We start from the raw sequence: 13,757 nt of genomic DNA, 5'->3' as shown, positions 1-13,757 counted from the left end.
CCCTCACACCAGTGCTCCCTCACACCAGTGCTCCCCCACACCAGTGCTCCCCCACACCAGTGCTCCCTCACACCAGTGCTCCCTCACACCAGTGCAGAGCACAGAGTCAGAAGAGCAGGTGGAATGGAGCAGGCCTGAAATCCTCCCATCTAGGAAGCAGAGACAGGGTTACTGGAAATTCTAGGCCAGCCAGGGCGATAGCATGTCGGGGCATGTGTCAGAAAGTCCCCGAGGGGGCTGGAGAGATGGCTCTGTAGTTAGGATCACTTGCTGCTCTTGCAGAAGACCTGGGTTTGGCCAACCCCACATCAGGTTGCTCACAACTGCCTGTGATTACAGTTCCAGGAGATCTGATTCTCTTCTGGCTTCTGTGAATACCACAGGTGCACCCAACACCAAGCAAGCCTGTACCCATAAGTAAACTGTAAGATACTAAGGGCTCCCCCAACCTCCAATACAAAAGAACTAAAAAGCAAGGAATGCTGCAAGTGGGCCTACTAGGTGGAGTGCTGTGAGGCTGCAAGTGGGCCTACTAGGTGGAGTGCCGTAGCAGCATGGGTTTGGAATCAGAGACTTGGGTACTAGCTTTGTTATGTGACACTGGAGTTTCATGTCCCCTTTCTGGTTTTCTAAAAGGACACTAATAGCTTTCTCATGGGGTTTTTAGGAGGATTTCATGCCATGTTTGTGGACATTTAATGCAAAGTGCCTGCCATCGAGCAATACCATCAGTCAGTGTTGGCTCTGTCAGGCCCCTTTCCCAAAAGACAGCTATGTTAACTGGCCCTCTTTCTCAGGGACTCTTGTGGGTGGGGTTGGTGCTGTTTCATTTCCCTTGGCTGTTACATTATGATTCCACAGGCCTGTTCCGGAGCTTCCTGGGAAGTCCACTTTCTTTGGCGGCTCTGATGAGTTCATTGAGAAGCGACGTCAAGGTCTCCAGCATTTCCTTGAAAAGTGAGTGGACATTAGGACAGCCCACCATTGTGGAAGAGAGGCCACAGATTTTTTACTTGCGCCCTCCCATCCCCAGAGCCCGGTGAAGCCAAAGCTCAGCTGGGATGGGGACGGGGGAGAGGGAGGGGAGGGTGCTGCCTCACTTGCCATCCTGTGGTGTACTCTCTGTTGCCGCAGGGTCCTTCAGAGCGTGGTTCTTCTGTCAGACAGTCAGTTGCATCTCTTCCTCCAAAGCCAGCTCTCGGTGCCCGAGATTGAAGCCTGTGTCCAGGGCCGGGGCACCATGACTGTGTCCGATGCCATTCTTTCCTATGCTATGTCCAACTGTGGCTGGGCCCAGGAGGAGAGGCAGAGCACCTCCCACTTGGCTAAAGGAGACCAGCTCAACAGGTAGGGGCTGCTAGGCACCCAGTGGCATGTGACACCCACTGGGATGCCCGCATGTGGGGGAAAGAAATGTCACGGTGTTGGGACCCTTGGAAAGGCCTGGTTCTCTTTCTTGAATGGGAAGCTAGAGGTCCTGTTGAAACCCAGAGAGAAAGAAGGGGAAGACTTGAGCTCAGAGATGTAGGTGTCTAAATTGTCAATTTTAGAACATTTTCCCCTCCCTCCCTTCTTCCTTCCCTCCCTTCTTCCCTCCCTCCCTTCTTCCTTCCCTTTCTTCCCGTCCTTCCTTGGCAGGCTCTCATTGTGTAGCCCTCATTGTGCAGCTGTATAGACCTACTCACTATGTAGGCTACTTGCTGGGTAGACCAGGCTGGCCTCAAACTGACAGAGATCTGCCTGTCTGCTGAGTGCTGGGATTAAAGGTGTACACCACCATAGCAGGATCTTTTTAAAAATTAATTAATTATTATGGTTATGGGTGGGAATGCAGCCTGGGGCTTCACTTGTGTTTATGTGTTCTACCTCCACGCCACGTCTTCAGCTCTTAGACCATGCTCCTATTCTAGATGAAGCAGTGGTACATCAGTGAGCAGCGGCTCTTGTTGCCCCTAGTAACCACAGTGCACTTTCTGTCTGGATCTGCCTGTTCTGGGCGTTTCAAACACACGGTCAGATGGCAGGTGGTTTTGTGTATTCAGGATAATGCTTTACATTTTTTTGTTTTTTTAGAGGAAAGGTTTCTCTGTGTAACCCTGGCTGTCCTGGAACTCACTCTGTAGGCTAGGCTAGTCTTGAACTTAGAGATCTGCCCGCCTCTGCCTCCTGAATGCTGAGATTCAAGGTATGTGCCACCACTATCTGCTGCTTTAAATATTTTGTTGTTTTGTTTTGTTTTGTTGTTTTTTCGAGACAGGGTTTCTCTGTGTAGCCCTGGCTGTCCTGGAACTCACTCTGTAGACCAGGCTGGCCTCGAACTCAGAAATCTGCCTGCCTCTGCCTCCCGAGTGCTAGGATTACAGGTGCCATCACGCCTAGTTAAATATTTTTTAAAATCACATTTTAATTTGTTTTGATGGAGTGTGTATGTTTGCATATGTGTGGTCATGGCATATATGTGGAGATCAGAGGACAGCTTGTTGGTCACCTCTCCTCTCCTGCCATGGGTCCTGGGATTGAAGTCAGTCATCAGACTTGGCAGCGGGGGCCTTCCACCCACTGAGCCACTCTGTCGGCCCCAGCGTGTCTCCATACTTCATCCGTTTCTACGGCTGAGTACTTCCATGAATGGGCATGGGATCTGTTCATCTATCTATGCCCGTCGCTCTATTTTTATCATCTAGTCACGCCCATCTTTCTTTTCCTCTCTCTCTTCTTTCCAGTTGCTGCTTTCTTCCAAGATCAGGGCGGAGGAGCTCTCCTTCGCCACCTCTCAGTGAGGAGAAGGAGCAGTTAGAGACGTGGGCTCCAGTGATCGACTCAGAGGGCCCATCCTCAGAAAGCCCCACGCTGCTGCCCAGCTCCTCCTTGCCTGCCTGCTGTGATCCTGCAAGACCGGAGGAGGGACTCTCTGTGTCCCAGCCTGCGAGAAGGGCTGTGGCAGCGGACCAGGCTGGGCCGTTGGAGCCTGGTCAGCTAGACACAGCGTGGGACAAGTGAGCAGTGGCTGATATCTCTGTTCTCCTATCTCTCTGTTCTCCTGGGTGGTGGTGAAGATGCAGCCCAAGGTCACATACAGGAGGGATTGGGGACAAGGCAGGTGTAGGGCAGGTCAGGCCGTTGAACATCTTCCACTCTAATTTGCTCAGGTTTGTTATGCAGAGGTTGTGGCTGCCCGCTGTATCTCCTCTGTGGGAGTAAACGCCACACTGTGTTTGTGAGTTCAGCACAGGGCCCAGAAGCTGTTGGTTTTAAATATTTACTTTCCCAGGAGGTGAGTTTCTTCAGGTGTTTGTTTAAAGAGAGCTGTCACAGGTGAATGGTTTGGGGAGCCCTTCTTGGCAGAGTTTTAGCTGCCATACTGAACATTGTCCCAACAGAAAGTTCCTATCGTTCTCCTTCCTTCTTGGCAGGCTTCAGGTTTTGCTGCAGCCCCTGGAGCAAACATTTTGGTTGTGGGAGGCTGACCTCTTGCCTGCCTCCTTGTGTGGACAGAGTGGTGAAGACGTATTCCTCACCTCCTTGCCTTTCAGTAAATGGCCACGATGCGACTATTTGTTGAGGTTTCCAGCCTCTTCCAAGACCTTGCCAGACTGAGTGGGGCCGGAGAACTCGCAGGCACTTAAAGCCTCTCCTGGCAAAGGGGCCGGCCACAGGCAGAGGGAAAGGAACAGGTCGGCGGAGGGTTGCTCTGGCAGAGGCGGCTCTGGGCTGCCCATCGAGTTCCTGCAGGGTTAAAGTGGGCTCCTTTCTTTGTAGATCCCTTTCCTCTCGTCATTACAACTCTTTGCCCCCAGGGCTCTGGCTGCCAGAGCCTACTGCTGCTTTCCTGGGAAGCCGCAAGTTCAGTCAGTGGGGCACACAGGCTTTGTTTCAGCCTGGAAGTGAGGGCTCTGGAGATGGAGATAGGAGCCATTAAGCTCTCCTTCAGACGGTGAGGCGGCTCCTGCCTCTTGGCTACTGAAATCTGCAGACAGCAGGGTCGGCTGCCTGGAGGGCTAGGGTGGGCTGGGTGCCGGGCTCACCTTGGTGCTGCCGCGCTGCTCTTAGGTTTGTGTGTGTTTCTCTCCTGGCCATCCACCCAGCTGTGGGTCCACCCCAGCCAAGGGACTCCTGGCCTGCATAGCGGGATTGTCAGTGGCATTTAGTTGAGAGTTGAGGGGCTTTGGCCTGAAATAAACTGCAAGTATTTAAGACTGTTGTTGCAATTTGTGTCTAACAAGCTGTAGCAGGGAAGGAGGGAGTGAGAGCTGGCAGGAGTTACTTTCATAAATCATGAATTTATCAGCGTGGAAATAACGCCATAGAACTGTGCGCTGGAGCTCTCTTGCATTGTGTGTGAGACTCAAGTTCACCACCGCAGGAGGGATGGTTTTCCAGAGAGCGAGGATGCGGCTCTTCTCACAGAGCTGGGCATGAACCTTGTTAGGTATAATTTACCTGATGCTGCTTCCATCTTTGAAGCCTGTCTGAGGTGCCAGGTGCTAAAAGAGAAATAAAGTTTGTCAACAGGCAGATGCAAAGCCCTGGCTGCTGTTCATCCCTCCTTCCTGCCCGCCTCCCCTGGGTCTTTCCTTTATATGATGCATCAGAGCGAAGCGAGGAGAGAAAACCTACAGAGGCAAATCCAAAATGTCAGAAGAAGTTCATTTAAAAGGGGGGAAAAAACTCCATACACAACCCTCACAAAACCCGACAGATGCTAGGCTAATGGCATCCACTCTGCCGATTGGTGGGGATGGCTCATGAATATTAATGAGTCCAATGCTCCAAATGGTGCAGCTGTGAACCCAGCTGTGCCTGAAGCTCTCTGATCTCAAAACTTCCAGACAGGAGCCGGAGGTGGTCTGTGTCAATTCCCTACTCAGCCAAAACCCAGCAAGCTGGGTTGGCCTTCTTCTGTTCTCCCGTCTTGCTGGAGTTGGTGCTCTCGGCAGCCAGCTCTGCCAGCAGGCTGGGCTGCTGGGACAGCGGGCACTCTTCAGACATGGCTGTGCTTCCTCAGACTCCCAGCTTTTTTAATGATCCATTAGCAGCAGTGCACACAAGAGCACCTCAGTTAATGTGAGGCCAGGCGCCTTCTCATCTCAGTCTTGTGCTGAGTTAGGTGTTGGCTGCAGAAGATGTCCGAGGGAGAGAGCGTTCCTAATAGCATGGGCCCACGTACCAGAAAAACAGCAAGCATCGTTGAAAATTCCTTTTCATCCAGGCAGTGCTGGAGCCCTTCCGCATTTTTCTCTGCCCAGGGTGTGCCGAAGTCCAGCTACCCCAGCTGGATAGATTCTGTGTGAGAGATGCGTCGCTAGCCGTGGGGAGCGGCCCACTGAGTTGTGTGGAGGAATCAAAGTATTCTTTATTTTGATCTGAGCTCTGAGGCAAGTTTGGTGCCTGCTTTAGTCACCAGCTACTTCTGTGACCCAAGCCTAGTCAGCTCCCTGATCTGTGCTGTGGTCAGTAGTGGACTGGTGAGGACTGAGAGGAACGTTATTTCAGATGGTGGGTGGGGGTTTGGGGGGGATGAAGGAAGGAAAGTTCTGGTGTCAGAATAGTTTGATAGAAGTTGTTTGATAAGAGTCAGCAGGGTAGGCGGGCGTCATACTCCATTTCTCCCTGAGGAAGCTGGATTGAGTAAGGCTTGTAAAAGGCAGTTTTCAAATGGCTTGACCAGGACCTGGAGGGTGTCTGTGTCATTCCTATACCCAGTATGTCTGATCTTTGTAGGAGGTACTTTCTGAGGTCTGTAGTACTAAGGTGTGGTGGTACACACCTATATTTCCAGCACTGGAGCAGTTGAGGCAAGAGGATTGTGAGTTTAAGGCTAGCCTGGGCTACAGAGGGTGTTTCAGGCTAGCCTGGGCTACAGAGGGTCTTCCAGGACATCCTGGGCTATAGTAAGAAAGTGAACAACAGTAAACCAGCCTCGCAGAGTCCTTGGTTTGCTGGCTGCTAAGGCCTTAAGTCCCCACTACTGAGTCCTAGGTGACTCTGGTAGCTTTGCTCAGAGGCTCCATCTCCTACCAGAGGAGATTAAATTAGCTCAGTGTTTGTGAGTTTGTTTGTATACCACAACTCTTGCTTAGAATTCTTAACGACTTAGGGGGACTCCAAACAGGTCACGAGATGCAAGGGTGTGTCAAATATAGAAACGGGATCCGAGCAACCCCTGGCCCCACTCAGCAAGACTGAGGGAATTGGAGCACCTGATCTTTGTGGATGCAAGGGGAACAGGCTGCGGGAAGTCAGAGCCACTTCCTTCTTCAAGTGTGGGCAGAGGGCAGCCTCTGCCAGAAGGAAGTCATTTCTGTAGAGCCTGGCTCACGGAAACCTTTGGACTGTAGATAAATACCCTGCTTTACCACCATACTTCCTGAAAGGTTTGAAAGCTACCCCACCCCCCCACCCCCCACCCCCCACCCCCGCAGCAAGCTCTTCTCTAAAGGGAATGTTTTGGAAATGGCTGCAGACACCAAGTGTGCCTTGGCCCATCCTGCAGTCCTGACATGGGAGAGATCCATGTCTGGAGAGAGGGACAGCCCAGCCTGTAACTAGATGTTGAGGGGGAAGCTGGCGACCTCAAATCTCTCCAGACCACCAACTGCTCCTCCATCCACAGGCAGCCTCCACTTGAAAGGCCAGCAAGAGTCCTGTGCCCTGTGCTTCAACTCAGCAAGCGAGAACTAAGGTTGCTTCCTTCCGATTCAGGGCAGACGGATCTACTTCCCCTAAGCAAAGGAGAGAAACCCTAGTCTAGTGAGTGGTACTAGGATGCCAGCACTTCACAGTAGGGAGTGAGTATTCAGGGACGGACTGCATGGTGGTAAGTGACTGGGAAGTTGGTAAGGGATTTTCCTCCAGAGAGCTTCCATGATCTTTGGATTATGGGAAACCACCAACTAGAAGTTCAAGTCATTTCTGTCCTTTAGCTAACTTAACCCCCTTTTCTCTCGTTCTATCAATCCAAAGGGGCCAGCACGTTGGTTCCTCTCATTAAATACAATAAACTTGTGTCTCTTCCCTTAGTGGCTATGTTAGTAGGAGAATCCTGGCCCACCATCCAGCTTGACCTGAGGACCTCAGGCAGAAGGCCTAGAATAGGGAGAGCCCCAGGCAGTCTGTTGGAGGCAGTGCAACCTGCCCACTGTAAGCTACAAGACTTAGATATATTCTACCAATTAGGGCACATCTGTTCAGAATGCTGAAAGGCGGGCACTGTCTCTTTAAGAGCCATCCCACTCCTCTCCTTGAGCGATGAGGGCTGAGAGCACCGGGGAGTCAGATGCTGATTAAACAGTCCTACTGCAGAGCTCTGTTAGAAAATTACTGTAATTATGATCTAGTCCCAGCAGAGAGATGAGTTCCAATCCTGCTAATAACCCTTCCAGGTGCCTCAGCTTTCGTGCCCAGGGGAGGCAGCATCGACAGGGCTCTGGCTGGCATTGCGGCAGGCACTGGCCCTCCTGTGTGGCCTGCACAGCAAACACAACAAAGACACCAGACCCTCATCCTGTCTCTGGGCCTCCCGAGAGGGTGGTAGCTTTTGGTTGTGGTTTTTTTTGTTTTTGTTTTTGTTTGTTTCTTTGTTTTGTGTTTTGGTTCTTGACAGAGCTCCTGGGAGTCGCTTTGTATGAGAAAACTTTCCTCTAAACTAACAGTGACAGTGAAGACCAGGAAAAATGACAACCTCGGGACAAACCTGTCTCAAATCCCCCTCTTCTGTCAGGGGGCTGCAGTCAGCAACCCCCCTGGTGTCACGTGCAGCACCAGTCTCCGAGAGCTCGGGGATTCGAAAGGATCCGGGACAGTATGAATCTTTGAGCTGCATAAAATGATGCCGGGTCTTTGCCTCTTGTCCTGAAGTAGGATTTCGGCTTCAGTCTCGTGTTTCTATGCTACCCTTCCCAATTGAATGTCCTCTGGAGCCCTCAACAAAACGGACTTTCCTGACCTATGGCTGGATGTGGTGGCTCCCTCAGTCCCAACACTTAGGAGACTAAAGCAGGAGGATCACCGTGGGTACGAAGCCATCCTGGGCGATGTCCTGAATCCCAGAGCAGTCTGGACTACAGACTGAAATCCCATTTCTAAGAAAACCAAGGGACTGTAGCTTGGTACAGTGTTTGCCTGACATGTAGGTACAGGCCCCGGCTGTGCGTAAATGGGGTGGTAGCGGCCTCTGCCTGGGAGGCAAGGCAAGGGTTAAAAGGTCAAGGCCATCTTCAGCAACACAGGGAGTGTGGCTTTAGACTGGGTTATACAACCAGGCTCAACAAAACAAAAATTTCTGACCCAGCATGCCAAGGTTAAGAAACAGGACTCTGCTGCGCTCAACTTGAGATGTTGAAGAAATGACCCAAGTGTCCAAGTGCCAGGTGCCTTCCTAGAGGGTGCCAGCCCTGGGGGGCAATGGTGTGTGCCTGCTACTTCAGAAGCCAAATGGCCAGCGGGTGGCAGGGAAGCGTTTGCAGCCTGCGTTCTGTTCCATGGTGGCCAGCTGCTCACCATCAGGTGGAGAGCGTGTGGAGTGGGAAGCAGATGCCCTGTGAGGAGCGGCACTAGAAACCTCTTGGAACGAGCTCCGGTCACAGGAGGCCAGGAAGTGCCCTACTGTTGCCTGGTGCCACGAGCTCTTTTCCTTCTGTGGCACTTGGCCAGGTGGAAATGTGGAGGATTGTAATGGGAGCCCAGGAGGGACACACACACACACACACACGGCTGCTGACCGTGGGCCAGCTCCACCAGAGCCCCATGCCAGAGACAGCAGTCTCTGAACAGCCCGGCCATCAGGAAAAGGAAAAGCCTCACTGGCAAGTTTGCTGAGAAGCCAGGCCTGCGGGAGAAAGGACTTCAGAGGAAGGGGCATTGCCAGGCCTCATGCCAGGAGAGCTGGGTCATCTCTCTAGTGCCTGGCTCCCCAGCCCATTTTGCCGTATTTTTATTGTGCACACCTGTCCCGTGTGCACACCAGCACCTTCCTTCACTCTCAAAAGTGTCTTAGTTTGGAGCTGGGCATGGTGGTGTATCTGTGTCAACCCAGCTATTCTGGGAGCAGAGACAGAAGGACTATAAGTTCAAGGCCATCTCGGGCAGCCTAGATCCTGTCGCAAAATGGGGATGAGGCAAAGTGGTAGGGTCGGTGATTCTGGTATTGGGAAGCAGGGGCAGGAGGATTGCAAGTTTGGGGTCAGCCTGGGCTTCTCGGTGAGACCATCTCAAAACCAGCAGAAAACGGTTTCAGTTACGAAGCTAGAAGGCCACCCTATTGTACCTCCCCCCCACACACACCAACAATGTTTTCCCTTCATTATACGGGTTTAAAAATTTTGTACCAAAAGGGATAGACCTTAGAATGAGGTGTGGGCTAGTGTGATGGCTCTACCTAGCCTGCTGATTCAGTCTCAGAGATGGTTATGACTGGGGCACAGGATTGAAATCCCTTGGAAAAGAGAAATCTTTTTTTTTTTGTTGTTGTTGTTGGTGGGAGTTTGAAACTCCCTCCCAATCTCTGTAAATCCCAGTGGGAAACCCAATGGCTGGGCAGGAGGAGCGAGGGGTGATAATCTACACACTGGGAAATAAGTATGAGTCACTGGGCTGTGCTGCCCCATGAGCCTCTGAGTGGAGGGTGATTTTCCCGGAGTCAACCTCCAGTTTTTGACGCTGCTCTGGGAATTGACAAATTTCCTACCACTCACCATTGCGATTCACCCAGCTGGAACTGCTCCTAGCAGATTGGGGTGGGAGAGGATGCACCACACACCACACAAGGCTGGGATGGGATTCTTTTCTTTTTTTGGCCAAAGATAAAAGTGATGTCCCTGGCATCCGAGTTTTGTTCTTCATATGCAAAGAACTTACTCTTTTTTTTCTTCTTCTTGTGATTTCCCCCACCCCACCCCCCTTCTAGACAGGATCACACTATGTAGTCCAGTTTGGCTATGCTTAATTTTCAAGAGTACTTAGTGCTTTCATAACATCCTGAACAATGCAGACCAAATGCTCTAGCTCCAGGTTAGACTCTCTGGTGAGGGTGAGGGTTGGTAAATTCTGAATAAGAGATTCCCTGTAGGGCGTGCATGGTGGTACCCACCTATAATCCCAGCACTCTGGAGGTGGAAGAGGCAGGATATTCAATTTAAGGTCATCCCTGGCTGCACAGTGAGTTTGAGGCCAGTCTGGGTTGTGTGAGACCCTGTCACAAATAAAGCCCAACAACAACAAAAATAGCTGTAAAAAGATACACATTTGCCTCCTAAATTAGGATCTTAGATTTTTCTTCTTACCGTGATGTTAAGGGAGGGAACTCCTTCGCTTCTGTTTCTCTCCTGTCTCACTCACTGGGACAACTGGTTAAGAAACCATCCTATGTGTACGGCCACCAGTTCAGTGGCCAGATGTCCTAGTTATTTTTCCAGTTAGGGGCAGGTGGCAAAGATGGAGGATTTGGTTAGTAGAGTGAAACATTGACATGGATGCCTGATTAGACAGTTGCAGTCTCAGATGCTTGGCTGAGACCTTGGGCTGACTGAGGAGTAGTTTGTTGTATGGGGTTTAGTTTTCAACCAGATTCGGGAGTTTGTTTCCCTAAGGTCCTCTCTCCTTTAGGGTATTCTCTTTTGGGAGCCCTTCTTACTCTTGAGTGATGCCCCCACTTTTCCTTAATCTAAATTTTCTCTGGGGGGAAAGAACCCACAAAAATGAAACAACTCTTGAAAAAACAAACAAACAAAGATTAAATCAGTCACCTTTAGGACAGAAAATACCCTTCAGCCAGCGGCTAGAATCATCTCACCAGACCCGCTTCACCCTTCCTCAAATGTCAGGGTCAGAACAGTGGCTGACTATATTTTCTTTCCTGCAGGACCGGCCTAGGACTCACCATGCCGACTAGCATGGACTTTGTAATGATTCTCTTGCCTCCAACTCCACAGTGCTGGGATGACAGGCTTGTATTCTCTGCCCTGCTGAGGACAGATTTCCAAGATGCCTGACTTTGTATCTTTTAGGGATAATCTTGTCTCTTTCCTAAATTGTATTGCTAGAAAGGCCAGAGGTCTGAGTATGGTCGCCTCCTCTATAGTGCGGTGCACAGAAGTTCAGGAGACATTGGCAGTTAGGCAAGTTCATGGTTTCTTTACTCTTCAGGTGCAGAAGGCATCACCCTACTAAGGGACGATGGTTTTTGTTGTTGTTGTGTTTTGTTTTTTTTCGAGACAGGGTTTCTCTGTGTAGCCCTGGCTACCCTGGAACTCACTCTGTAGACCAGGCTGGCCTTGAACTCAGAAATCTGCCTGCCTCAGCCCTGGCTACCCTGGAACTCACTCTGTAGACCAGGCTGGCCTTGAACTCAGAAATCTGCCTGCCTCTGCCTCCCGAGTGCTGGGATTAAAGGCGTGCGCCACCAACGCCAGGCTGGGACTATGTTTTAAATGCCGGAAGCAATGGCCACAAGATTAAGAGCATGGGCCAGTGCAAGGAGTAATGGAGTCTCCTCGTCTTCTTTGCCTTTTCAACTCCCCTTCACCCTCCTCTCTCCCTTTTCTGGTGTCTAACTCAAAGGGTAAGTCCCACAGTCATGTTCCGCCCACCTAGTCTTCCAGAGTGGGACTCTGGGGGTTTCCAAAGGAAGGATGGGTGGGCATAGGAGGTGTTTGTGGTAAACACTGAACAATACCCATTGTTCTTACCTGTGGGTTGCGATTGGTGCAAAGGTTCCTAAAGCAGAAGGCAATTGGTTCTCTCTGGTTCACCTGCTCATATACTGCCACCTAGTGGTTCTCTCTCCTTCTAGCACCCTGGGTAATAGGGGATGATATAGCTACTTCTCTAGCGACACCCCCTAGACCCAAACTGTCCCACTCTTCTTGCCTCTCTATCCATACACAGACTTGTTTCCATTTTTTTTTTTTTTAAATCTCTGGGTCTGGAAATGAGTAATTAGCATAAGGGTTTGGTTTTTGTTTTTTTCCTTTGAAAAACTTGGAATCTACCGGCATCCCTGTGTGCTGCCTGGATTCTCTCCTGTGGTGATGTGAGATGAGAACTTGCTTACAACATGTCCCTGACAGAGGTGAGAAAGGCCCCTGCCAACGCAGGGCTGCTTCGAATAGGCAGTTTTTGATATACAATTTCTATAGCTGCTTGGGTGCTTGTCTTGCAAAATGTCTCATGTAGAGTCTGGCAACAACAGCTAGCCTTTACTGAGCGCTTACCACACGCCAGGTACTTCTCCAAGTACAGAGAACTTGACAAACCCCTTCATCTCCCTAATTACCCAGTGACCTGCTGAGAGAGAGAGAGAGAGAGAAAGCACACCCTCTCTTCACAGAAGAAACGGAGGCACTAAATGCCAACCCATCATACAAGGAAAAATGAGATTTATTCCCGGGTTGTCTAGTGCTGGGGTTTGTGTTCCCAACCATTGTTCTGTTGCCTTGTCAACGTGCAGAACTAGGTGCAGGTGACTGTTAAAGGAGCAGGACTCCCTGTTTTAGAGAGCCCCCCCCCCATGTCCTCACTCCGTCTGGGATTCCATCACTGGAGACCACAATGCCCACAGAGGGGCTCTCCAGCGTGCTCATTTCCAGGCCTTGCTTCTGTCTGTGTCTCAGAGGTTCATCACAGAAGAAGAAACAACCAAGTAGCCAACCAAAGGCAGTCTGAGACACTGACCAGAAGGGCACTAGCTGTCCTGAGTTCCAGAGATGTCTGTTCCATCAGTGGGACTGAAGGCAGTCAATCTCTCCTTCCCTGTCCGGGCTTTCACTCTTGCTGTGACTGTCCCTTCCCACTTTGCAGATGGCAAGAATACCTAGCAGTGCCATTTTGATATTATTAAAACTTAACATTTGCTTATTATTCATTTTTATTTATTCAAGTGTATGGGTATACATGTGCCATGGTACATGCATGGAGGTCAGAGGACAACGTGTGGGGATGGGTTCTCTCCTACCGCGTGGGTCCTGGGGCCTGAACTCAGGTCATCAGGCCTGGCAGCAGGTGCTCTTACCCATGGAACCATCTTGCCAGCCTGTGATATTGTCAGAAAGGAATTCAGCCCCACCATACAAGGCAAGGAAACACATCCAGACTTTATTTGTGCTTTGCAAGCCACAACCCATCAGTAGCCTCTTCCTCCCATGATTTCCTCCGTTGCTGTCTTCTTTGTAGCGGGCTCGTAGGAAAGGCTTATGGATGTGGGGACACAGAGAGGGCAGAAAGCTAGAAGCTGGCTGCTTGAGGAGCAGGTCTGATGAACTGTCTTCTTCCTACTCATCTTATCAGTGGCTTAAAGTCACACGAAGCAGCAGAGTCTTGGCTCCATTCAGGGAAGAGAAGAATCCATGGCCAGAGTTGGGGACAGGAGTTTCTGATGGTCTGTTTCTTCCTGAGGTAGGATAGAGAGAAGAATACGTTCCCTGAGGGATGAAAAACGTAAATTGTCTTTTTACGACTCAGAATATAAGAGCGTGGGTAGGGAGCAGCTCAGTTGCTAAAGTGCTTGCCTGGTACACGGGAAGCCCAGGATTCAGCCCCCAGCATGGCACCGACTGGGTAAGGTGGTGCACATCTTTTTTTGTTTTGTTTTGTTTTTTTTCAAGACAGGGTTTCTCTGTGTAGCCCTGGCTGTCCTGGAACTCACTCTATGTGGTCTCTCTTCCCCCACCCTGGAACCTGCTTGCTCAAGGGTGGAGTTTCCTGCTCATTTGTTCTGCCACGCCCACTGCTGGACCCTGTCGCTTTGCTGCTTGGAGGCACAC

General features: G+C 50.7%; 2 protein-coding genes across 9 annotated transcripts in view; one reads left to right on the top strand and one right to left on the bottom strand.

The window, feature by feature from the left end:
* The window catches only part of Snx11 (sorting nexin 11), a 10,005-nt gene extending 5,811 nt beyond the window's left edge, over positions 1-4,194 (top strand). For 4 of the 6 annotated variants that reach the window (XM_029484151.1, XM_021176655.2, XM_029484149.1 and 1 more), the window contains 3 exons: positions 862-957; positions 1,135-1,347; positions 2,724-3,268. In XM_029484151.1, the coding sequence (XP_029340011.1) occupies positions 862-957; positions 1,135-1,347; positions 2,724-3,000 (586 nt within the window). In that variant the 3' untranslated portion in view covers positions 3,001-3,268. Of the gene's footprint in view, positions 1-861; positions 958-1,134; positions 1,348-2,723 lie in introns of all 6 variants that reach the window. The other 2 variants (XM_029484150.1, XM_021176654.1) reach the window with 1 other exon arrangement.
* Positions 4,195-12,503: 8,309 nt separating this feature from the next.
* Positions 12,504-13,757, bottom strand: part of Skap1 (src kinase associated phosphoprotein 1) — a 296,003-nt gene continuing 294,749 nt past the window's right edge. For 2 of the 3 annotated variants that reach the window (XM_029484146.1, XM_029484147.1), the window contains one exon: positions 13,080-13,384. The gene's annotated coding sequence lies outside the window, so the exon portion shown is untranslated. Of the gene's footprint in view, positions 13,416-13,757 lie in introns of all 3 variants that reach the window. The other variant, XM_021177551.2, reaches the window with a different exon arrangement.

The sequence above is a fragment of the Mus caroli genome, chromosome 11 (assembly GCF_900094665.2).
Source record: "Mus caroli chromosome 11, CAROLI_EIJ_v1.1, whole genome shotgun sequence".
NCBI classification, from domain to species: Eukaryota; Metazoa; Chordata; class Mammalia; order Rodentia; family Muridae; genus Mus; species Mus caroli.
This window is presented reverse-complemented; position numbering and strand designations above follow the sequence as displayed.